The following is a 27,260-nucleotide window of genomic DNA, read 5'->3' on the forward strand; positions in this document are numbered from 1 at the left end:
ACTCCACCGAGTTTCTATTACACGATTGACACTCTGACCAGTGACTGAAGTCAGAATATCCCAGCGATGGGTCAAGGAAGAAAAAAACGTGAACAAACGCTCCACAGTTCCAAAAAAGGTAACCGAACTCACAGCAACAGAAGCTGCATGTAAACCAGCCAAATTCAGCGAGTGATTTGTACATGCGACAAATTCTGCTTTTCCATTAATTTCTCTGATGCGTCTTTGAACGCCAGTATGTTGACCAGCCATCACAGCAGCATTATCATATGCCTGTCCTCTACAATTTTGAATATCAATTCCGTTGCTTTCTAAATTCTGCAAAATCATAGTTGAAATATTCTCTGCGTTTTTACCTTTAGTTTCAATGAAATCGACAAATGATTCCACAACCATCACTTTATTTCCATTGATCATAACGTAGCGTAAAACTTGGCTCATCTGATCCTTATGAGAAATATCAGGGGTGCTGTCGAACATCATAGAAAAATACTTTGCTTCTTTCACTTGCTCGATAACTTTGCTTCTTACCTTTTCTCCCAAAATTTCTATGAACTCATTCTGAATAGTAGGCGACAAATATGATTTAGCATACTTTTTTCCCAGCTTAATTCTTACAGTATGCTCACGTAGCACTGGATCGTATTTTGCCAACAAATGAACTAACTCTAGAAAAGTTCCTCTATTTCCTGTTGATTCAGGTTCATCATCAGTCTTGCAATGAATTCCTTCTCGGTGACCCCGTAAAGCCAAATTTTGTTTAGCTAGGAATCTAATGATATCCAACAATCTTGAAAGTATCTCCCTCCACTTCTTTACTTCGTGTTCAACTTGTTCTTGTGACTTTTTATCAATTGTAGCTCCACATCGGATTCTAATCTCCAACTCCTTCCATTGTGTGAAACATCGAACATGGGCAACACTAGATTCATGATCGAAAATTCTGGGATTCAGTTTCCACCACATGTTGAATCCATCTGCAGAATCAAAATTCGAATGACTTTTGTCAGAAAATAGTCTACAACAAAAGCAGTAAAGAGCTTTCTTTGAAGGAGAGTACACCAACCATGACCTCAACATTTTTTCATTATTTGGCAGAGTTTGATAAAACCACTCGCGTGTAAGTTTTCTGGTTCGTCCTTTGATGAAAGCACCCTCAAGATTGACTTCACCAAAGTCAGAATCTAGATGTTGAACCACAGACGCCCCTTGTTGTACCAGCAAGATACGTGTGTCATCTTTAATCTTACTTGGCCAAAGACCAACATCTTTTAAGTCAACTGCTGGAATTTGTTGTCCATCAGACCCCTTATCACTTGTTGAAGTTGAAGGATCACATGACTTTGATGATGGATTGACTTCAAAATCAGAAACTGCTTCAGTAACAGTAGTAGTGCTAGTAGTTTCTACTTCCGTAACTGTAGTATTAGTAGTACTTTCTGTTTCACCAAAATCAGAATCTAGATGTTGAACCACAGACGACCCTTGTTGTACCAGCAAGATACGTGTGTCATCTTTAATCTTCTTACTTGGCCGAAGACCAACATCTTTTAAGTCAACAGCTGGAATTTGTTGTCCATCAGACCCCTTATCACTTGTTGAAGGATCACTTGCCTTTGATGATGGATTGACTTCAAAATCAGAAACTGCTTCAGTAACAGTAGTAGTACTAGTTTCTGCTTCAGTAACAGTAGTAGTAGTAGTACTAGTACTTCCTGTTTCGTGACTGAGGTATTTCAGTAGTGAACCTTCATACTTTTTTAATTCTTCCTCTCTAGCCTTTTTCTTTTTTCTAAAGGCTGCACCGCTTTCTTTTATTCGCTTCATCTTTAAGCTTGAAAGAATAAGAAAAAGATATTCTTAATAAAAAGAATAACGGATAAATACATCCAATTTCAAAATGTTAGCTTGGAGTCTGCTCCATTTCAATTGCAATAAAATAAAGTGAGACAAGAAGGGCATGTGACTCCTACACCTTGTAACCCTCACTGTCTTGTTATCTGACACAGTCTGTACGTTGAGTATCATACAGAGGGGGCGTCACATCACGTCCCAGCTATCAGAGCGCGCAGCTCAGTTAAGGGGCCATTAGGCCTCCTTCTGATCGAGTGGCCTGGAACATCACACTTAAATGTAAATACAACGGAGACAAAAGCATACAGCTGGGTATCTCTTCACAGGTACTTAAGAGGCATGCTTTTGACTTTGTTAGGCCCCTTTATGTAAGTGCATGTACTGAAAGTATCTCAGATGTGTTGGTCTGTCCCAGTATTTACACACAATTTAAATAGTACTATTTTACTTTCTTTTATAACGCTACACATCCCAATGCAGAGTGTCAGAGTGATTTTAATAACACATACAGATTGAAAATAAATCATGCAAGTGTGTAAATCAGTTAACAAGATGTGTTGTTGCATGAGTCAGTGTGAGGGTTAAAAGTAGTAGCAGTCATATATCCTACATAGCTCACTGTGCTATATTAAAAGGCTTACTATTTATAAACTGCAAGAAACAAAAGGATCTGGCTGTGTTAAAAACAGTAACTTTACCTAGCTACATTAAAACAAAATATGTCACCTGCATATTACAAGATGTGCTTTGCAGGCACAATAACCTTCTATACTACTTCGAGTCAGATCTGAGAGTACACAAAACAGAAATTTCTCCAAGAAATACTTTAACCTCCAGGGTTATCGCACCAATTGTTATTACCTGATAGTTACTGGGCACCTCTGAAGCAGATGCCTTAACCCTATAAAAATATTATGAAATGCAGACTTTGTAACCAATTAAGCATAAAAGATCTACTAACATGCTTCTCCTTGTTGCCAATTTCTTTTTGGCAGGGTTTAAAAAAAAAAAAAATGAGTTGAGGCCCAGATGTTGCATGGGATTGCACCACTTTTTTAGCACAACCCCAAAGCAAAATCCAGTTTGTTAAATCTCATAATGGGCTTACATGCACTCATGATATACCTAATAAAAACAATGTGTGTGTAATGACACCTATTTGAGCAGTCAGCAATGAGACTCTCGAAAAGGACTAAAACCGGTGCAAATGTCTGTGGCGGCGGACTCATGATTACAATAAAATATCAATAGAATAAAACACATACTTCCTATCAACACTTTTATGAAATATGTAAGTATGGGCGTGGTCTTCAAAGCTTTGTCGTGTGAAGGGATGCCCACCCCTCTTTCATAGCTGCCAAGGGTTCAGATTGCTAGGTGTGACCGTGTCCGTGTGACATGATTTTGATAATTTAGTTCGTAATTGTGCCTCCTTCGGCCCCACCCATGTGCAACCCCTATCAAAGTAGCTTAAAACGTTGTCCATAGACAGATACCGACTGCAGGGTGGGTCCATCCAGTGACATCCTTGACAATAATAGCGAGTCTGATGCAGTGCTTTTAATGGGAAAAAATAAGTGCAGGTACTCATAAAAATAAGCTAGAGGTATGGCAAGTGGGAGGAGTTAGGGGCCGGGCTAAGGGAACAATATGATGGTGCATATTGGCTTCTGTACCAGTTGCTGAGCACATATCAAAAACATGAAATGCGTTTATGTACCTGTGAGTACTAAAGCACTGCCACTGCCCTTTTCCCTATGACCAGGCTCATCATGCCTCTTGCTGGTTCCGTGCCTTTACATCCAAATGTCCTCTCCACTTGCCTCTCATCTTTACCCAGCCTCTATCCTTCTCTCGCTGGCTCTGACTCTCTTACTCCCATCTCTCGCTTACTATCTCCACAAGTCTCTTACATTTTTTCACTGGTCCCTACATACATACATATATATACATACATATATATATATATATATATATATATATATATATATATATATATATATATATATATATAATCCAAAAACACGTGTTAAGAAGAAATGCACCAGATTTCTGAATGTACACATTTGTGTTAAAATGCAATTTACAAGTCCATTAATGATTTTAGAACTCAGCTAATATCTTGCATTTTTATCTGAAAAAGCCACATTTCTAACTTCACCTGTCACCTCACTTTACATTCCTCCCTCCCTTGTCCTTTTATGTGCTTTATCAGTGCTCTTAATAAAATGTAACGTTTGTCAGAGCAGAAGAAATTAAGAGGAACACCTGTTAAAAATTTTGGTAGCTGAGTCTGCGCCTCGGATACATTCAGTACCCCAGCGACCGATGTATGATTTCAAGTGATGAGACCCAATCTGGAAAACAATCCTCATCGCCTTCTTTCCCCCCCTTATAGCAGTCATTTTGTTATTCTGTACATGAGATGAGCAAGTGGCACATTGCGCTGGTTTTGCAACACATAATCTGACCCTACTACAATAACTCCCGTTGGTAAAATTTAGAGAAACCTTCTTTTGTTTGCAGTGGTGCGGCATGCACGGCCAATGAGTGGTGCATATCTGAGTCCTCGTTTTGTTTAACAGTATGGTCAGCTTAGAAGGGCACTAGGTGCTTCAGTTTCTGGTTATTTCCAACAGTTTAAACATCTTCTTAGAGAGTGTTGTTGCTCAAATGGGTGCAATTGCTGTTATTTATATGTTTTCCTAGTCTTCCTTGCTTGATTTTGTTTCCTATAAAGTGTCACACATAGTCATTGAAATGTCACTCATAATTTCACTGGAATTAAGAAAATGTCACACATAGCAATGCAATCTGAAACCTTGGCAGCTATGCTCAAGTGAGTCTAATTTCAAATGAAATATTTATAAGTTTCCCTTGTCATCATTGTATGGCTTTTCAAGACAGTGTGTCACTCATAGTAGTTGAAATGCCACTCATATACTGAAATTATGAAGATGTTGTTACACATAGCATAGGTAGCGATTTGAAACCTTTGCCAGCAGCTATGCAAATTGCATCAGCAGTGCTTGTGACATCTATCGTCTCATGTGAATTTTACAGACATAAAATTGAACTATTAAGGCCTAAACAGTTAAAGACAGTTAAACTAGACGGCTGGTATCTAGCATGAACAGAAAACAGAAAAGCAAATGAAAATGTGTGGTTTAAAAAACGTTTACACAAGCCTCACAGAGCAACAGAAAACAATAACGCAGTAATGATAAATGGGGAGGTCGCCTCATTAGTTACTCGGAAGTCTACAGCTGACAACCTGCTGACTCGAACAATCTGATTTACCCTAAAAGCAGGCAGACGGCAGCTTGTTTTACAAGGCACCTATGCAGCAGAAAGGTTATCTCGCCAACAGCACACATGCTGGCTCAGTCAGCCTGTGTGTTTATATATTCAAAGGCTTACAATATATTTCTTCCACAGACTGCTCTGCTCTCCTGTCTCCATGTTACATCTAAAAGGGCTCACCTAATCCTGAAGAGGCAAACTCTGACACAAGCCCCACATTTTGAAGTATTCTATTCTTCTAAGTTCATCAGCTCTAAAGCCCTTGCACACCCGCTATTCTGCCACCTCAAAAAAAATAGGCACCACATTTTATTTCCACACTCTGTCGAGCCAGGCCCGATTTCCTTGGCCTGTCTGTGCCATGATCTCTCTGTATAGGCTCGCTCGGTGCTGTGTTACTTGAACAGGGTACAGGGATAGTCTGTTATCAGTTTTCAATTTCATTTTTCAACGTTTTCAATTTCATTTGAAAGCACAATCACACACAACAGCCCACCACCACCCACCCTGGTATGTCGACTCTGTCTGCGGCCTGCCGTGCACGGTCACGGTGCCGCCCCCACCATGATCCATCAGCTCACCTCTCACCTCAATCAATTATAGTTCGTCACGACCTCCGATAGGAGCCTTGATGATGGCAGCAGGCTTCCTGTCGCGCAGAGAGAGTGCCGCCCGGTGCCCGCAGCCACGCCACCCCACAGCCCAGTACTGTTACTGTACTCCTGTACTGTAGCACACTAGGAAGCAACAGGGCAGCTGCAGCCTGCAGCAGGGCCAGGACAGGGCAGGCAACGGTCGTTACGGCAAGATGGTGCTGGTCTCGGTCTCCAGTCCACACGAGGCTCGACACGACGGGAGGGGCTGGCGTGCACTGCGCGCCTCGCGTAACGCGTCACCACCAGTGCGGCGGGCGGCGAGGGCTGGCCCAATGTGTGTTACACAGGGCCGTCATTGGTTGCGGCTGTGCGCACCGCGCACACTACCTAATTGACGGCCCTGTGAGCGAGTCTGGGACTGGGAGGGAGGTGGTACGTGGTGGGGGGCCCTGCCTGTACAGAGATAGTTGATGACGTGACTGACGTCAGACGTCGTCGTGATCAGGCGCTTAATCTGTGTGCCTCCTCCTACGTAACTTAATTCACTGTCATGATTGACATATCGATATCGTGGGTGCGTGCACCGTAATGTAAACTTTTTTTTAAGTTAAGCAGAGCAAGCACCGCCCGGGCCCGGCCACCGGGGTCACCGCGCCGCACAGCACAGCTGAGCTGAGCTGCGCAGGTCACACAGCACAGCAGGCCTCCGCCCGCGGCCGCAACGGGCCGGGCCTGCCGCCTCGCCTCTCCAGTCAGTCAGTCAGAGAGTGCCGGCCCGCCCGCGCGGCCGCGGCCGCCTCAGATAAGGTGCCGCCTGGGGCGGACTGCCCCCCCCCCCCCCCGCCCCCCTCTAGCTACGCGGCTGTGTGTGTGACCTTACGCGCGGGCGCGACCGGCGTGGTACTTTGCAGCATAGGATAGGTGGCGCACCAGGCGCAGCACTCTCCGGCGTCATGATGTCATAGGCATTTTGGTGCTGCTGCTGGCCTAACAATGAAGAGGCCTGCTCTCTCACAAAATAAAAAGTTCCGAAGTTCGGTTCCAATATATTTGTTTCTTGAAAATAAATGCCACACTGACTCACCAGATCCAGGGGGGGGGGAGTGCCCCCCCTTGCCCCCCCCTGCGGACGCCCATGCCCCTTAAGTCTGCTTGAGCCGCCGCCCAGGACCCATTAACTACCGATGCCTCACAGGTCATGCATGCAAGCTAACCTTCCTCTGATCAGCCTTCAGCTCCTACCTTAGCCCCACCACGCGCGCCGCGCTTACACGTGGTTCTGAGCCCGCCCGTTTTTCCTAACATCACTTATGGCCCGATCTCTCAATTGTTCCACTACACGCCATGATAATCTGACCCGTGGTCTCTAGCAGCTATCACTCACGGACCTGCCCCATTCTTCATATTACGCGCGCTGCTCAGGCCACTTTGCACTACATGGAGCATTTCACCACACAGGCGCTCTGCACTACACGGAACCCTGCACCACACAGGCTACTCTGTAGTACATGAAACACTGCACCACGCAGGCCGCTCTGACCCACGTGAAGCTCTTCACACCACACAATGTGTTCATCAGCATCACATAAGGTGCGTCACAAGACGGGTTTCACTTTCTCTGCACACAGGATTGCCAGCAACACGGTGCATTCGGGAGAAAGGCCTTTGTAAAACTAACAGCGAATTAGAATGTTTTAATGGACTATAAATACTTCATTAAACTATGTTGGAGTTAAAAAAGTTTTTCATCGGTAAATGTCGTGTATATGTCAGAAATTGTTCTTTCATCCTGCCTACACGAATGCAGAATCATTTCTGGTATATGTATTGGAGTTACAATACTTTAAACCATTTACTACCACAGAAGCAACAAAATCGTGCAAAAATGATTCGAGCTGTTTTACGCATCAAATGTAAGGTTCTTTAGCAAGGATTGGCTCGTGTTCCTCATCACCAAAAATAATTTCTAATTCTGTGTTCATTTCTTCAAATAATGTGCTTTGATGGTCTGCATTTTGCTATCCTTTCTCCTTGAGTGGAGTGAACCTCTATGGGATAAAAGAGGGGCGTGGGGGGGCTCACACACGGCTTAGTCCTGCCCTGCGACTTAATTCAAGCACCAACTGCTCCCGGACCTGCTATTTTACCCTGTTACCCGCTCCGCAGTCACGCGTTATGCCGTTCTCAGTCCTGCTGCCTGGCTGTTTTTAAAGCGCAAACTAACTGTCCACCGCCATCCATGTAGACGATGGCCCAGCCTTGCACGTTCGCATTCTCTAAACTAAATCTATGCCTTGCACTAGGATTTATTGATCCAGTTGACAGAAGATACATACTAAAGCGTTTCACTGTTCTAAACTGAACTACAGTTCTTAAACCACTGCATCAGTTCCTCTCCCAACTGTAATTTTCACATTGCTGAAAAAAAGAATTTCTAAGTCAGTATTTTTCTTGGCAGAGATGTGATCAGCTGAAAAATGTGATGGTGTACGGATATGTTTATATTTCATTGTCAGGAAATTGCGGTGCTCCCAATTTTTCTGTTCAGCAGCTTCAGTTAATGGGGCAATTATTCAGCTTGTTTCAGGTGCACAGACCAAGGAGTCATTGGCCTTGGAAGCAGCCAGGGTCGGATTGGGAGATGGGCCAGTACTGAGGCCGCCCAGCACTGAGGCCGCCCAGCTGTTAGGCAGTGTGTTTTACCCCCAGTGCCTCATCTTTAGTAAACCCAGCTGCCTGGAACACCTCATACAAACCACTGTTTGTAGCCATAGAAAGGTATGTATTCCACCCAGCCTGCTCGGCCCACTCGCGCACAGAATGTGAGAGTCCTTTGCCCTCTCCGAACTGATCACGTGCTTGGGCCTGAGCAACCTTTAGAAATGTGGGGGATAGGGGTCGAGGTGGAATAAAGCAGTTGTGTTGCCCCGGTCGTTATGGTTTATTGGGCATTTATCAGCCCCAGTGGCATCAATGCCTTTGAGGTGGCCTCTCGGGGGGGGGGGGGGTTTCAAGCAGCCCACGGGGTTTGAAGACTGAGGCCAGAGGTTGATGTGGGACGGCCCCAGAAGAGAACAGTTTTTCAACAGACTGTACAAGAACCCTAAATGTTATACAAGCCAGCGATGCAGTCTTATGTACATTTTACTAGTTTGACCTCACCTGGTGTAGTACATGCAGGCCTGTTTCCTAAGAGTATTTACCTTACCTAGATGCAGCGCATAACACGAGCTGAGTTGCTTGTAAAGGTTCGAGGAGCTCAGATGGTGGAAGGGGTTCTGGTGGCAGAATTGAGCTCCCCAAAGTGTGAAAGCAGTGTGAGTTTCATTCTCATTCAAACTTTGGCCTCTCTGCAGAGCACAGTAGAGGTGCCGCAAGTCAAAACTGACTCAGGTGCCGCATCAGTTTTTAGTGGAGTGCCCTGGCACAGCTGTGATTGTCGGGAATTAAGGGGCAGCTGCTGAGGTTGGTTCAGCACTGGGTTACAGGCAGGTCCCAAACAAGGCAGAAACTTTGACTGTTTACGAGTCGAACATAGTGCACCAGTTGATGTCCAGGCGCTTCACACAACTGAGCTAGAGCCCCCCCCAAAAAAAGTGCAAAACTCAAAAAAGGAACACGGATTAAAAATCACCACTCTGAGCCTACATTGGTTTCACACACTGTGTGCAGTCCAGCATGTGGCATGTCACACTGAGTGAGGCATGACATGCACCGCATACGTGCTCTTTGATTATGTCTCCTGCCTTTGGTTGCAGCACAGTTCCACTGAGGTCAGGGGGCATCACCCCTTTAAGGGGTGGGTGCCTTAAGTGCAGGTCTGCATTTGGGGGTATCCCAGAAGGATGGCCCTGTCAGTCTGGGGGAGGCAGGAAAGGGTCTCTTGTCACTGCCGGACACCGCAAGAAGCACAGGCAGGTCAGGAGCTGCAGAAAGAAACCCGTCTACCCGGTGCCAGTGGGTAGAAGGAGCATGAGGGTTTAGAAGGCACCGCCCTGCTCTGAGGACACATAGATGTAGCATTGAGATAGGAATGGTCCTGATGAATGCCGGTGATCTCACACCACTAGGGAAGAAACATGTTGACCGTAAGCATCTATTGCATATTAACAGTGATACTGTCACACTGTTAGATTGTTTTTATATTGACGTCCAGACGGATCCTAATAAATAATTTTTTCTGTCTGTATAGTCATTTTAATTCATTACATTTATTGATTTTGTTTGCACTGCACTCTATCAGCATCACATGCTTTGGAAACACATCATCCATCTACCCGGACATTAGTCGAGTGTTTTGCCAGCCGTTCTATCTGGGCTATGGTACACAGACTGTGTCCTTGGTGGTCCTAAATGTCGATGCTCCGCCAAATGGGTGGGCTGATAGGACTTTTTCCAGGTCTAGATGGTTTTTAACTCATGTGTTAGCTATTTCTTTTGGCTTGGTTTTCTGCAACTACCGGGTTCCGACTTAACTGATTAGACCTACAAGCTTCTTGAGTTGTGTACTCTAATTGTTATCCAGTTTCAAATGTAGAATTCACCACTTTTTATCCTCAGCTTGGCCTGAGCATTACCCGATCCTGGTTGTCTGCCATTTTAGCCCCGCCCCTAATGATTAACATTAGCCACGTCCCTTCATTTGCCAGGTTTGCCCCCCCCCCCCTGGAAAAATTTCTGCGGACGCCCATGCTCTATGCATCATTCAAAAGGCATACTAGAACAAAAGGCATTTCTACTTCAAAAGGTCTTCAATGTCTAAACCCCATCAACATATGAATATCCAGCTTACACTTGATTAATTGGTGATCCTTCAGGAAGCAGATATTTCGGCATCCAGGGCATCAGACCCAGAAATACCCTGAATCCCACCTTGCAAGAAGAAACAGACCATCTAGACTGCAGAAAACTCATAAAAACTAACCTTGTCAGTAAGGCATTTCACTGAATGATATGCTATTTCAAGGACATTCAATGAAGTATTCTGGATAAAGGCCACCATCCCACGTTTTAAGACCCTTAACTAGCAGTGTAATTTCCAGACTGACTTCCTTTTCCATGCTAGTGCCCTGTAGTGGCCTTAAGGGCTTTGTGACACTGTCCAAAACCTCTAAACAAATATCAAATAGCTGCTTCCTATTGGTGGAGTGGCATTGGGACACTAGGAGAGGCTGGTATAATGATGTGAGCTTTGTGATGCTCTCCTGTGATACACTACCACCATCTTGCTTGCCCCTGCCTCACAACATTCCTTTCACTGATACACTCCAGAATGTTCACCCTCTGGCTCACTATGTGTACACGCCTCCAATCAGCTTGTGGTGCAGGACAATATTGTATAGTATTGTTGTATTTACTCTCAAACTACCACACTGCACTAATAAATCCAAACACCTCAAGGAGCTCCACTAGCTCCATATCCAAAAACCTGCGCTCTTCAAGCTTCTCACAAACACATACTCAGTACTACACTACCATGGCCCAGCTTACCTCAACAGCTGCATCCAGCTCCAGACACTTACTAGATATCTGCATTCAACCAACCTCCTTCTCGGCCCCGCCTCTGCTGAGCCAGAGCCGGGAGCCATGCCTTCTCCTACATAGCCCCCAAAGTTTAGGCCAATCTCCCGTTCCAAGTCAGAGCTGACAGCTTCATCATATAGTTCCTCAAAAAAACTGAAAGCCTGGCTCTTGTAATGGAATACTGCTATTGACACCTGAGGCTTGAGCCGGGCGGTCACTTTTTTTACCTACTCTTAAAATTTATTGTGAGCACTCTCCTTTGTCTCCTCTCCCCCCCTTCACCAGTGCGCGGATTTATCGTGGTGCTTACTGTCTTTTAACCAATTGAGGGTGAAGGCATTCATTCATTCCTTTTAAAAAAAATAAACATTACCTACTAAATTTTGCTCGGTGTTAGCAGCTCCCCTGGTTTGCCCCAGAGCGACCGGCCGATTGCAGGGCCGTTTTACCTGGGGCCCGGGCTGAGTTACAGCGGTGGCCATTTTGGGTAGGGCTATCCTCCCTTGGGGCGAGAGTCGCCACTATAAAAACAAACGGCTATGGCTCCGCGCAGCGGACGCGTTCAGCGAGCGCGCCGTGTTCGCGCCAGAGTCAAGCCAGAGTCCAGCCCGTCTGCGCCCGTCTGCGTCCGTCTGCGCCCGTCTGCGCCCGTCCGCGACAGACCGGGGTGCAGGGCGGAATCCTTCGGTCCTTCTACGCCATCTGGCACGATGGGATCGTACAGGTATTGTTCACAATATACTAAACAGGAGTTACTGTTTTTACGCCCTAGTGAGGTGAACAGCTGTCACCACTCTCTGCAAGCTGACTTACTACCTCCGTCATGCATTTTTTGTAATCAGACCTTTCAATTCCCTATGAAGGATAAGCATGAAATACCCAAATCTAACATGTTACTACTGAACTGCAGATCAATGAAAAAGCATAAACTATAAATATCTGATTTATTAACTACGAGGAGCCCTGATGTGCTTTTTCTTACGGAGACGTGGATGGACGAACATTCGTCTCCTGAAGCCCTCGAGGCCACTCCTCCAGGCTATTGTCTACTTCGATTAGATAGATATCAACAAAGAGGGGGAGGGCTAGCCCTCATTCATAAGACTGAGCTAGAATGCACCCTAGTGAAGGCCACAATACCTAACAGTGAAAGCGGCCTCTTCACTATCAAAATGGGACCTAGAAATGTTATTAATGGTCTGCTGATATACCGCCCTCCTGGAGGGGCAGGACAGTTTGGTAACCAGCTTTTAGATTTTATTACTCAACCGGCACTCGGATACAAAAAATTCATTATTCTAGGCTATTTAAATCTCCATTTAGATGATAGTGAGTGCAGGGAGGCACAGGATGTGGCTGCAGCATTGACATCTTTGGGGCTCAAGTTGCAATCCACTGCTCCCTCACACCAACTTGGCCATCTCCTGGATCCCATTTTTGCTAACTGGGAGGGCATTAAAGTCTCCTCTCCAGTCAGAATAATCTGGTCAGATCACTATATCATTCCGTTCTCTATAGAAAATACGCCTCCAGAAAATAGACTTACCAAACCCCACCCTGAAGCGGAGAAAATGGAAAAATTTTAATCAAGAGGCATTTAAAAGTGCCCTATTAGAAAATACCCCCCCCCCAAAGCAACTCTCTTCAGGAGGCGTGGAACAACTATGAAAAATGGATGTCCACTGCGTTGGACGTAATAGCTCCCTGGACATCTAAGCCCCCTGCCAGGCAATCTAAAACCGCCCCCTGGTTTTCGGAAAAACTTAAACTTGCCAAAGCCAGATGTAAAAATTTAGAACGTAGCTGGAGGAAAAACTACAATCCTGAGGATAAATTACATTATAGAAGGGAATTAAAAAAATACCAGAAATTAGTGAGATTAGAAAAAAGTTGCCACCTTAAGAGCAGAATTGATTCAGCGGACAATCCCACTAGAGAACTCTTCACTATCTATAGAGAGCTTACGGCCCCGACCAGACTTGAAGCCCAAGATACCTACTCGAGGGAGTTGTGTGACTCTATCGCTGATTTTTTTGTAGGTAAGATCGACAAAATCCATGCTACTTTTACAGAGAACGAGGACCTCTCAAGCAAATTTATGGAAGCTATAGACACCTACACGGGGAACTCTCGTCTCACATGCTTCACAACACCCGAGAGGCAGGAATTATTAAGCATCGCCAATAGCATACAATCTGGCTCGCCTTGTGACGTTTGCCCGCCGGCTCGATGCAAAGGAGTCATGGAGATTATGATCATCGATCAGATTAGTCACATTGTGTCGCCCTCCTTCCAAGAATGCCGGGTATTGGACGTGTGGAAAACAGCCCAGGCCATCCCTCTTAAAAAGAAATCTAACATCCACATTTCCCAATTCCAGAATCCCCGCCCAATTTCCCTTCTCCCCTTTTGTGCGAAGATTGTGGAAAAGGTGGTTAATAGGCATCTCATGAGATATTTGGAGGAACAATCTCTCCTGCACTCCACTCAATCGGGTTTCAGAGCCGGCTACTCTACGGAGTCAGCCTTACTCTTCTCTACTGAGTGCCTTAGACAAATAGTGGAGAGACAGCAGCGTTGGTCTTATTAGATCTTAGTGCAGCCTTTAACACCGTGCTGCACACAACGCTGCTGTCTCAGCTGTCTGACATGGGAGTGGAGGGACAGGCCTTGGCCTGGATAGAGTCTTTCTTGGCCAACAGGAGTTTTCAGTTGCATTATCCCCCTTTCAAATCTTCTCTTAGGAAGGCAAGCCATGGGGTTCCTCAGGGCTCGAGTCTGAGCCCTACCTTATTTAACATCTACATGGAACCCCTGGCTCGCATTGTGGAAGCATTTGGGGTGGGCATTGTCAGCTATGCTGATGATACCCAATTGATGTTCAAGCTCACGCCCGACCACAGAGAAGATGCCACTAATTTTTCCAACTGTCTGTCATCAGTAGCATCATGGATGAACAGCAATTGCCTGTGCCTTAATGGCGATAAAACAGAGCTGGTGGTGGTAGGGAAATCAGTTTCAGCATTGTCACACATGTGGCGGCTTACGGAACTAGACAACCCACCCTGTCCTGCGGATTCGGTGCGCAATCTGGCCATAATACTGGATTCAGATCTCTCCTATAAATCTCATGTAAGTAAAGTGACAGCCAAATGCTTCAGCATACTGAAAGTCCTCTGTAAGGTTTTAGACCTCCTTCCCATCGAAGCCAGAAAGACCATCGTCCAAGCCTTGGTGACCCCCCATCTTGACTATGGGAATGCTCTGCTTCTAGGTTTGAATAAAAAAGGCTTACACCAACTACTAACTCCAGTGTGCGCAGAACGCCGCCGCTCGTCTTGTGCTCAAACTCCCTCGCAGAGCATCTGGGAAATCCGCTCTAGCTAAACTCCACTGGCTCCCTGTTAAGGAGCGAATCAAATTCAAGTCCCTCTGTTTTGTGCATCGAATTGCCCATGGCAAAAGTCCGGACTATTTGAAAAATCATCTCACTATACATCGCCCCATTAGGAACTTGAGATCGTCCGGAACGATGTGGTTTAAGCTCCCCAGAATCACCAGAGCTAGGATGGGTGGATGTTCGTTCAGACACCTGGCTTCCAAATGTTGGAACGAACTCCCGCTCGACCTCCGAATGGAACCGTCTGAAATTAGGTTCCGTGGAAAATTTAAAACGTTCCTGTTCCCTCCTGCATAACCCCCTTTCCCTTCCCTGCACCTTCCACGGCTCACTCTTGCTCCTGCCTCTGGTGATTTAGCAGTATTTAGCGCGGGGACACACTGTTTTTTGTGCAACCAGGCGCTTTAAAAATGGTTTTATTATTATTATTATTAATGGGCCCCAGACTGGGCTGCTCCCCCGTCATAGGTGCCAGTATACGCTCATGGGTGACATGCACGCCATACAAACAAGAATAACATAACATTACTAAAAGTATATATACATATACAATTTCAATGTTGAAATTATTTATTTATTTAACATAATGTCCTATGGGGTGTTACTTTATTCCCTGGAGCCATGCTGCAATAATCTGCATCCCGGGGTGTCCCGTGTATACCTTCACAAATAGGTCAAACTAAACTGCAGACTGTGCATTCTCTTAACATTAAATATGCAAACCACATATTATCCTACATTAATAAAATCTGCATAGTGTGCACATTTTTTGACTATTAACACACTTCACAGTCTCTGTCCTTAACAGTGTCTATCTATGTAGAAATTATGCTTGTATCCCCAAAGAATTCAGCCTTAGCTTTTGGAAAATAACCTTTTCTCAGAAGTTCTTGTGCAATTCACATACATCCCAAAAATTACTTCTGAAACAACATTCTGTTTTTCGTGGAGCTCCACATTTTCAAAAGTCCATGAAAGTTTTTAAAGCTTCTGTGTCTCATTATATTACAATATTTTAGCACTTTAGACAAGCATACTATATATTCATTATGTAGAGATCCGTTTAATGAGCATTTCAAAGCACATGTTCCAGTGTTCATGCTCTGACTTTTGTACAGGGCTATGTGATCATCTACTGGAATGATGCTGACAGTGACAGGAAAGATCAGTGAAACATCAGTACCTACTGGTACAGTGCCTGATTAAACCCTGTGGAGTCCCCTAGGCAGTTAAAATGTAATGGGTCCCCTTGCAAATGATCTCTGAACACGTTTTTAGGTCTCACCTAGGCAGCCCATGCACTTTCTCTGCGAGATATGCTGTGTTCAGGATATGGGCTTTAAAAGCTCTGCCCATTTTGAAGGACTCCCCCTGTACATGTGTTATTACTCAGAGCTTGGGAGTACTATTTCTTTCCTTAACCTGGACCATTGGAGACCAGTGCTCGTGGTTCACTGAGCTTTGTAGTAAACAGGGCTGTTAATCTTGTGCTTATCTTGCCACATTTCCTGTGCATTCAAAGACTGAGGTCTGTTTTGGCTGCGGCTGCCTCCTCCTCTCTCCTGCTTTTGAAACACACTGCCTGGCGTCACAACACCTGCCTTCCTGTATTATGTGTGCCTGTGTAGTTATGCACTACACCTTTGTCTGTTTTCACACCATTAGTGAACTGGCATGTTGTCCTGATAGGCTCACCTGTCCATGGCATATTGAAAAATCCACCTTTGGCCGTGCTCCTAAACGCTTACAAAAAACTCCTCTGTGTCTTTGATAAAATGAAGACTAGGGGGTCCATTAGTATGGAGGGCAGACTTTGTCCGCCCGCCATAACCCCAGGAAATGGGACCACCAGCAACGCTTGTGGCGGTCCTGCACATCCCATTAAGATGCGCCCGCCACACTGGCCGGCGCATCCCACATTTCTGACATTGCGGCGGGCGGTGCTCAAAGCACCGCCCGCCACAATGCCAGAAATGCAAGTTGTGCATTTGACAGTACAACACGACAGGCACCGCGTGGTGCCAGCCATGTTGTACGGTCAAATGAAGGGGGGTACCATAGGTACCCCCCATGTGCAACCCCCACCCCCAGAAATCCTGGGGGGTGGGGGTTGACACGTCCACCATGTTAACAGCTTTTCCTCCCGGTCGACTCTTCGACTGGGCGGAAAACCGGCGGACCGTCTTTCCGTCCGCCGGGGTTCCCCTCCGCCATGGTAATGTGGCAGGGGAATTGAACTTGCGGTGGAGGATTTTGGCGGGCGGATCGGTGGCAATCCGCCCGCTATCTTAATGACCTCCTTTGTCTTTATTTGTTTGTTCAATCCTAAATACAAAGAAAAATTACCTGTAAGATATTAAAGCAAATCGGGTTGAACATCTCTTTGCAAATTTCTATATTTGCTGTTTCGAAATAGTAGAGAAAGCTTGTTTGCTCCATTTCTTTTCTCATCAAAAAATCTGCAAACAGTGTCATTAGTGTTGCAGCTACTTTCACCTCTATGTCGCTCATCAATCTGTGACTGAACAAATGTTTTCTCTGAAATGTATTATTATCCTGCCTTGGCTTGTGCCCTCAAGAGCTAAAAAAAAAAGCCAGAGCTCTCGCCTGCTTGGTGCACTGTATAACCATGATAAATAAATGTATGAATAATAAGTCAACAAATCAATAAAAAATACAAATATCCAGGACTTGTTTCGTAAGGACATAAAAACAAGCATTTGCAATGCAATAGGTCCCGCATTTGCGAGAGTTTTAGCTATTGGTATTGTAAATTGTAAACTACAATGCCTTTTATATATGTGTTTTTAAAACCTGCATGAGGTGCGTAAACGTGCACTTTGCACTTATAGTCTTTGCTTAGGAGAAGCAAGACTGGCAGTAAAAGAGGTGCAGTTACTGCCAGCATTTCTTCTCGTAAGCAAGGAGGATAAGTACAAAGGGCATGTTTACACAGTGCATGCAGGTTTTCAAAACACATAAATAAAAAGCATTGTCATTTACAATGCCAATAGCTCAAACTCTAGCAAATGCGAAACCTATTGTATTGTAAATGCTTGGTAATTTTACCAACCAACAATTTGAATGCACCAATTTTTTTACACAAAACTAAACATTAACACCTTAGCTGCGGCGCAAATATCCCTCCCCAGTGCTGCGCTGTCCATTGGAACTAGTGCTGAATGGACGTCCAATGGTCGTGCGCAGCACTGGGGAGGTAGCGCTCGTGACGACCGTTGGCCGTCGGCAGCGCTTAAGAGGTTAACAATTATTTATGTTATCAAACAAAAATTAATTGGAAACAATTAAAGAAAGCTTGATTTTAATTTTCTTTCAAGATCAAATCAATATTATTTTGATCTGTTTTCGCACGACCCCTAAAAGAAGTGGGGCCCGTAGGCCGGTGCCTACTTTGCCTATTTGGTAAGCCGGAACTGAACTGGTTCCACTGAAAGGCCCAATGTATCTGGGCTTTAATGTGAGTAAATGCTCTTTGCATCTGTGAGCACATTAAAGCCAGACCTATTGGCTTTGCCAATGTTTGTGTTTTTATATGAGCCTTTTAACATCAAGGAAGGCTCTGAAGGCTGGTGGCTGTTAGCTGGCAGCTTTTGTTTGCAAGCATATCTCTCCTTTCTCAAAGCCAAACATTGTCTGACAGTATATTGAAAATAATTGCATGGGAGATATATTTCTAATTCCATTTTCATGTTTTATTCTTTCAGCATTAGAACCGTGTTGATGATCTGAAATCTCGAAAAATTACCAACATCAAGAATCAGAATCAACCTTCTTTCCCAGGCTGCATAATTCTGTCTTGGGCACTGCAGACATGCAACCCATGATGACCCAGAAAAGTCTAGAATGAATGCAACAAATGTTACTTAAAGATGCAGTTCATACGCCACCTATGGACGCAATACCAATGGTTTCCAAAATATCCATTTGCAATGCCAACATATTGAAACTATCATCATATATGTCGAACCTGGAGATAGCCCCCATAGTGGGGATACATTTCCAGGAAGGAACTAAAAATACCTCTGACCAGCTGGGACCTCTTTCCAGCACGTGGGAGACCTTTGCTAATTGGTAGGATGCCCCTTTCAATCTCTCTTGTTTTTAGGTTCATACCTTATTGCTCTTTTGCATGGTTGCTTAAAAATAAAATCTTTTGAGCTAAAATGTTTCATGTGCAGCAACGCAAAACTTTCCATGATGGTCCAGAGTTTTTTGTTTCGCTGGGGTAAATCACATCCAACGGGTCACTCTACATTGGACAACCCATCTTACACAATTGTTGTTGCTGTCAGGTCCACCACAAGAGAAGTTTCAAATGCTGGAACCGTAGGCACCTTCGGCTTTTGGTACACTGCCTACAACCAACCGCCCGCTGAATGGAGTGGTGATACGCACAGGAGGACGTAAACTAGATTTTCCTTTTTTGGCAGAAATCTAGCACTTACTTAGGTCCCAAGGGATTACTTTTTGACCTGCAAATTTTCTCTCATGTCACCCACACAATGACATGCCTATGTCACAAAATACCACGCAGAAACACAATCACATTATCAGGACTTTTGAAAGTCACTCCCAAAGGCAGCAGAAAGCAAAAATAAATGTGTATTTTTAAAAACAAATGTGATGTATGGAAAATTAGTCTGTGCAGTTGTACAGTTTTCTTTTTGTTATTACCCGGTCCACACCACACTCAAATACAAAGTTAGCAAACAAGACTCTGCTACGGTCACTACGGTCAAACATGAACATAACACGGGTATACCCTGAACATAAAAATAGAAAAGAGCTACCCAAAACCATAACATACATCTTTGTATGCCCTGAAGTGGTAATAATATCATGTAAATGTAGGGGTATCAAGAAAGTGTTCATTTTGATTTGGGATGTCGCCTTTGAGACTTTGGTGGAAGCATTGTAGGAAAATATTTTAAAAGCAAAACAACCAAATTTGAATTAATGTGACTTCAAAGAACGTTAATATGTCACATTGTCTCAATCCAGTGATAAGGTAGGCAGTGACATAAAGTAGTGGTTTGAGGAGAGTTTATGTTGGCAGGCATGCCAGTAAATATGGCGTTGCTAGTTCAACCCAGCTTCAACATCTGTCTGTGGTAACACTAACAGTCCCATCTTTATTGTTTTTCATGCCTAAGGCTAGAATTGCGCTACTTTTGACAGATATTTCACACAGAGGTGGCCCTGCAGCAAAATCAATAAGAAATGTAGTAATTGTGCTGTAAAGACTTTTATTGCTGCTTCTATTATCCTATCAGTAAGCAGAGTCTTTTTTAAAAAAAATGTTCACTTGGAAGATGGTGGTTACCTCATCGGTACTCCTTGTTGATTATTCTGGCCTCAAGGTTGCTGCTTCTCTTCCATAAGATGAGGTGAAGCCAGCAGCCCTCGGGGGGGGGGGGGGGGGGGCGGGGGGGGAGACCCCCTTCCAATTTGCAAATGGGTTACTGCCTCCCCAATGGAGTCTGTAAAATATGAATGTTTTGTGACCGCATTCTGGTCGCAAAACATTCATACCAGTGCTAATTGGTATTAGGAAGGGACGCCCTAAACACGCTTCTCTCTAATACCAAATTGCAAAAGTAAAATGCGATTTGTTAACAAGTTACAGAGTCGCAGCTTGTCTTTCGCACATGGCAACATGCATTTTACCCGTAGCTAACAGCCCAATGGGATGTTTGCGACTGGTAAAATGATTTGTACATCTGGCCCTCAGACCTAAATCCGGAGCGTGTCTGACATCTTTGGCCTGATGCAACCTATCTGATTCATATTGACCAACAAAGGAAAACAGAACCTATTCAGTAGAGTTCATATTGTGTATTGAAAAAGAGTCAAACATTGGTGGGCCTTCTGCATCTATAATAAGGCTAGATTATAAACAAACAAAGGTCCGCCACTCCACTCAGTAGTTGCATATATTATAGATGACAAATTTTCAGAAACAATTCAGCAGGTCATTGTATAACTTCTCTTTATTCAAAATTCTTCTTTAAAAATGACACGAAGAAGCTACTTCGTATCATTTTTAATAATGGAATCACAAATCCATAACAATAATTTACAAATAGAACACTTACACTTTGGCACTGAACAGCAGTGGCAAAGTGCCTAAAGCATCTAGACCTGCAAAACGAAGCCCAACACACAGCGAAAACACAGGAGGCAAAGGCAGAAATACAGGGGAAACCAACGCCAATGCAGCCAGGTCGAACAATGTGGCCAGCCGATATTTGCATATCCATTTCTATTTACAGTAAAATCCCTGGGGAAGATTCTGCAAGTCCCCATGTGAATAAATATTTCAACAATCCATTCATAGCAAATGTTAGTTGATGGAGTTTTGAAATTGCACCATGGGAACAACTTTGAGTACCTCATGTCCTCTGCAGGAGTTTACTATGCTGTACAAATATGGCCCTTTCTATTGTCTTGAAAATGTAAGAGGTATGGGGTACTGTTGGGATAAACATTATTTGATTGGTGTACGAATGTTCATTCCCAATTTGCCAGTTGTTCCTTGGCCTCAATGGGACTGTAGTTTGTTTTGTCTCTTGGCTACTACACAAATAAAGCAGGAAATTTAACACATATTGTGAGCCATAAAAGTCATAGCTTGACCCCTTTAAACTGACTGCGTGATGAGGACTAAAACTGAGTGTGGAGGAAATAATTTGTAAATAACAGCCCTGTCAAGTACCATGCATTAGAGGTGATGCTTATGCCAGTTTCCTAATTTTCCTGCATTCCAGCACTTTGCCATACAAAGTAAAGTGCTCATTCTGATTTCTGAGTTATTGTTCATGATATTTTGAGCCTACATTTTGTCGCAGGCCCTCTCTGTGTTCAAATCAAATCAAAATGAGCTTTATTCGATTTCGAACATTAAAATCATAAAAACAAACATATCAAAAGAGTACATCGTTATATTTTACATTTAAAATTAATCAATACAAATCTTTCAAGAATATGTTCCTATAAATTCGTAATATACATGTAAACATTCTGTGATTCCCTAAACAATATATCTCCTACTAGTTGATTCCAGCCCATTGCATATCTAGCGGTTCAGTTAGTTAGACATTTCGTAGTCCTCAATGCACTCTTTTAAAAACCCACCTTAGAACCAATACAATAACAGTTTCCCAACATCTGTAAGTACACAAAGGCAGGGCGACACCCCCTCCATCCTTCCTGTTTTAATAGTGGTATTATCCACCTGCGCCTTTCACTGCTATACAATTTACAGAATAGGATTACATGTATTGTACTTTGTGATGAAATATTATCACAGGGGCATCGACAGAGTTCCCTTGACCAATCGTTAATGGCTGGATATGTAACCAAATGGTGAAAAGTTTCAAACCTGAATCTTGTCAGAAGGTATCTGTCGTATCCACCCGTGACATACAACAAATATGGTTGGATATCGCACATAATATTAATTAATTGATGTTTAACCACCATAGGTTTATTCATCTCAAGGATTAACCTGTTTCCTTCTAGGTGGATCATGCATACTTTTTAAAACTCCTTCCGATTAATAAAATTCATATTATCAGGCGAGGTGAAAAATTCTGGGTGTCCAATGTCCTGCATAACATTTTCAACATGTTTAAGCCATAAAATTTTGCGGGCATTGTCTAGTCTTGTTGCATCCCTTATTATGTAACCTGTGCAATCACTCAGCTAGCATTTCGCTTCTGGTGGAGCAGAGGTGGTTAGCATGGTTATGGGTCAGGGAGCTGTGGATCAAGGAGCAACTAAATGCAAGAGGAAAGAGGAGGGGCCGGGAGCTGTCCACACATGGGAGAAGAAGATTTGGTGTGTTTGTGTTCAAATTCCACTGGAAGAATGTGTAGAATCAGGTCCGCCAGCAGCAATGCATGTGCCACTGAAGACTTCAGTTGGATCTCGTATCCCAGCAGTCAGCCAGGTGGTTAGAAGCAGTACAGATATTGACCAGTTGGTGCTGGGAATAGGAGGCTGAGAATTTCGCCTATCTCCTAAGCTTATCCATGCTCCTGCAAATCCTCACTATTCACTTTACTCAGACTGTCTGTCAATCAGTCAAAATGTTTTGTTTATTTTGACCGTAGTGAATAAACATTACCATAAATACATCATAAAATAACACATACAATATAAATGGGTCAAAAAGAAACATATCCTATAAATATGCGTACAATAAGGTAATGTAAGTCAATCTGGGTGGGGAACGTCATAAAAAAACACCAACATATTACCTGACAAACCTTTTAAAATTCCCCGGATTCCAATTAAAAATCTCCTGATTGCACATGCCACATTCAATTCAATTCCTTTATTCGGTTTTCATGACATTACAAAAACCATAAAAGTACATCTTTTTATAAAGACATTGATAAAAAAATTATAAAAAAGATCATCCTCTAATTACAATAAATAATAAAAAAAAAAAACTTTTACAAATACAATCATGAACAGTGCATACCAATGATATAAAGTACCAAGATACCAAATCAAGTTGAATGACTTCAATGGGGACGTTAGAGTGCAAAAGGAAAACCAATGTATGCTTACTCAGAATTCACACGACAAAACCTATTCTAGATTTGGCCGATGTCTTACACAGAGTTTCAGAAAATGGACTATGGTTTTTGCGAAGCACTCCACTTCCAGGAACTGCATCTCAAGGTAAGCGGGCGGCATTGTCGTAGGCACAACATTTTTAATAATGGTATTATCCAATGTTTCCTCTGTTTCTGATAAAATTTACAAAAGAATACCACATGCATTGATGATTGCGTTGAAACTTCGTCACAGGGGCAGGCGGACAAACTTTTGGAACAATCGTTCGTTTTAGGAAAGCTTATCGAGTGATGGAACGTGTTCATCCTAAATCGCACCAAGACCAACCTGTCAAAGCCACTCAAGTTAAATGTTAAATAGGGCTGAATTGTCGAAGTGGTTTGGATCATTAAGATCTGTTGGACCGAACGTTTGTTTGCCTCTGTTGCAAATCTGAGCCCTTCCAGGCGAATCAGACATAGTTTTTTCAGCCTTTTTCTGGAGACCTCTGATATCGTTAGGGGATTGTAATAATACCTTATCAATCCCAGATCATCCAGGAATGTTTTTACATATAAGAGCCATCCAATCTTATGAACATTTTCAAGGCCGAGACAATCGGTAAGGAGCTCTTGGTTAAAGGATGCTTTAGGGGATGACCATATACGATGCCATAGCAAAATCGGTTGTGCTTTCACTATGTCAATAATATATGGTAAGGCTAGTTCTTTATGGCAACTAAATGTCGAGGTGCCTCATGGTACGGCCAATAGGAACTTCAAAAAGGCATTCTCGACTTTTTGTAGGGCTTCTACCCTTCCATATCCCCACACCCCAGCTCCGTATATCACTGTGCTGATACATTTGGATTGGAAGATTTGGAGCATCTCTACCGGAGGTCTTCTTCCTAACCTCTGTGCGAAGTTCACTACTGCGGTGGTTGCCCTCATTAACAACAGTTTCCTTGCTTCTATTGCTTGTCTCCATGAATACTTATCATTGATTAGGATGCCTAGATAAGGATATGTAGTGGTGTTCTCTAGCTTTGTATTCCAACATAGATGTCCTTCATTTTCTTTCGCTTTTGCCCATAACACCTTACAAAGGTGTTTTTAATATTAATTCTCAGATCCAGGTTAGCCATAAATCTATAGTATCTTTTAAGGGTGCTTTGTAGTTCTATAGAGGTCTGTGCTATAATTACGGCATCATCCGCGTAGAGTAAGCCGGGTATTGGTTGTTTCTGTAGGAGGGGTAGGTCCTGGCACCCTTCCAACATGGCTTGTTCAACGCCATTAGTTTAGATCGTAAAAAGGAAAGGCGCCAGGAGGCAGCCCTGCCTTACTCCCCTCTCCACTCTAAACGGTGCTGTTAACTCTCCACTTGTGCTGAACCGCATCCTTGCCGTAGCATTGGCATAGAGTTCTCATAAAAAATGTACCAGGGGGGTCTCTACACCCATTACTGTAAAAATCCTCGATAGTTTAGAATGGCTTACGCAGTCAAAGGCTGCAGTTAAGTCTACGTAAGTCATATACAGATTCCCACCCTTAGCATTAACATATTTGCCCATTAAGAGAGTCAAGTTGAGACCTTGCTCCATAGTGCCCAGGCCTTCCCTGAACCCGAATTGGAGATGACAAAGTATTTTATTTTCATCTGCCCATTGCTGTAAACGATTAATGACAATATGTCCTGCCACTTTGCCCAAAGAGTCGAATAAGGAGATTGGGTGGTTCTGATGGTTTCCTTTTTTAAATATCGGGATCAGAATTGATTCTGACCACGAATCAACAAGTGCCACCGCACTTTCTCTTGAGAAATGCGCATGCACGGGCGGCCGTGCATGCGCATTGGTTATCAAAACCGCGGCGTGAACGAGCAGAGGGAGCCACGGGGCGCCGCGGACAAGGTAAGTGCCTTTTATTTCTTTTTAATTGCCCATTTAGTAAATTTAGGTATGTTCGGGAGGGAGGCGGGTGGCGGGCAACTTCGCTACGCCCAAGGAGTGGTCGTAGTGTTGCCTGCTTCGCCTACTTTGCAAAGGGCGAAGTAGGCAACACTACGCCCACAAAGTGGGCGTAGAGAAGTCCTTCGCCCAGGGTTAGAATAAACCTATGGGCTGTCCTGGCTGTTTGCCAAAAGCAAATTGCATTTTTGGACTTATACTTACACGTTTGCAAAGAATGGGCTGGCCTTTAACCCTTTGGGTGCTCATGACGTAATGGTTCCGTCATGAGCACCAGTGCTCCTGTGCTTATGACGGAACCATTCCGTCATGAGTACATGCTCAGAAAATCCCTCTGCTGCAGACAGCAGAGGGATTTCATTTTTTTGCCTGGAGAGATGGGGAAGAGCTTCCCAAACCTCCCCAGGCCTGTTTTGTGATTTCTTTGCAATGACGATTGCGCGTCATTGCAACGAAAACAAAACCTAAACTTAGTTTCAGTTTCTCAGTTTCGGTGCTTGTGGGGCTATCTCAGCCACCCGAGCACCAAAACAGATGGGAGAAGTATCGTTGGAATGGGGAGAATCTCCCCTCTCCAATGGCACCCTAGTAGATTCCTGGAGGGTGATACCCAAGCAGGGATCCACCCACTAGCCACCAGGGAGGGGCGAGTGGCCCCTTAGGCAAGGGCCTTTGCTCCCCCTACTTAATTTTCCCAGACAGCCTTTCTGTCCTCCCTGGCCTCACCAGGGGGGGCAGAAAGCACCCTAAAAGCCAGGGCTTTTTTAATACGCCAGGCAAAGCCTCCTCAAGAAGGAATAAGACTTTCTTGCCCCCCCCAGGAGACAGATGTGAGGCAGATGGCGGCAACAGCCCCTGGAGGGGGCAGAAGGCCCACTAGACCTTGGGATTTTTTAATATATATACATAGAGGTGGGGGCTGCCCAGAATGGGCATGCAAATACCCCCACCCAAAAAACAATGCTACAGACTTTCTGCCCCTCCTGGGAGGCAGATGGAGCAATAGCCCCTTATCCGCCCCCCCCCCAAGGGGCAGAAATCCCACTAGGCACCAGGGATATTTATTTTTCCAAAGTTCGGGCGGGGGCTGCCCAGACTGGGCATGTCAATGCCCCCCCAAAAATGCCACAGTCTTTCTGCCCCCCCCTCAGGAGGCAGATGGGGACAGTAGCCCCTGATCGCCCCCCCCCCCCCTTGGGGGCAGAAATTCCACTAGACCACAGGGATTTTTTTTATACGTAGGGGTGAGGGCTGCCCAGAATGGGCATGCCAATGCCCACATTCTCAAAAAAATTACCACAGTCTTTCTGCCCCCCCAGAGGCAAATGGAGGCAATAGCCCACTAGGCACCATTGGTAAATTCAGTGGTGGTGGCTGCCCAGAATGGGGATGCCAATGGCCCTGACCCTCAAGAAAAGATGTCACTGTCTTTCTGTCCCCCCAGGAGGCAGATGAGAGCAGTGGCCCCTTATATGCCCCCGGGGCAGAGAGCCCAAGAGGCACCAGCGATTATGCTGTTTTTTTTATAAGAAGGGGCAGGGCTGCCCAGAATGGGCATCTCAATGTCCCCACCCACCCAAACAAAATAGCCACAGTCTTTTTGCCCCCCTTGGGGTCGGTCGGGGCAATAGCCCAGATTTCCCCTCTCCCCAGGGTGTAAGAAAGCCCACTAGGCACAGACTTTTTTGCGGAATGTGCCTACTACTGTATTTCGGGTCCTAGCGAAGCTGGCACACAAGGAAACCTAGAAAACCTATACATTTTTTAAAACTAGACACCCAGCAGAATCCAGGATTTTGTGACCTGTATGGCTTTCACTTTGTTCTGTTACCCAGAATTTCTTGCAAACCTCAAACTTTGTAAAGAAAAAGCACATTTTCCTGACATTTCTGTGATGGAAAGTTTTGGAAGCTGCGCAGATCCACAAACTTCCACCCACCCCGCATTCCTGAAAGTCTTACGATAAAAATTATACCTCCCTTGTGTGGGTAGGCATAGTGCTCATGACAGGAAATGGCCCAAACAGCAA

General features: G+C 44.3%; 1 protein-coding gene across 1 annotated transcript in view; it reads left to right on the top strand.

Moving 5' to 3' along the window:
- LOC147727341 (alcohol dehydrogenase 1-like) overlaps positions 1 to 20,109 on the top strand; it is a 239,924-nt gene extending 219,815 nt beyond the window's left edge. Inside the window, exon 9 of the mRNA XM_086961424.1 lies at positions 18,402 to 20,109. Coding sequence (XP_086817550.1) covers positions 18,402 to 18,426 — 25 coding nt within the window. The 3' untranslated portion in view covers positions 18,427 to 20,109. The remainder of the gene's footprint in view (positions 1 to 18,401) is intronic.
- Positions 20,110 to 27,260: the final 7,151 nt, after the last annotated feature.

This window comes from Lissotriton vulgaris, chromosome 3_1 (assembly GCF_964263255.1).
Source record: "Lissotriton vulgaris chromosome 3_1, aLisVul1.2, whole genome shotgun sequence".
Taxonomy (NCBI): Eukaryota; Metazoa; Chordata; class Amphibia; order Caudata; family Salamandridae; genus Lissotriton; species Lissotriton vulgaris.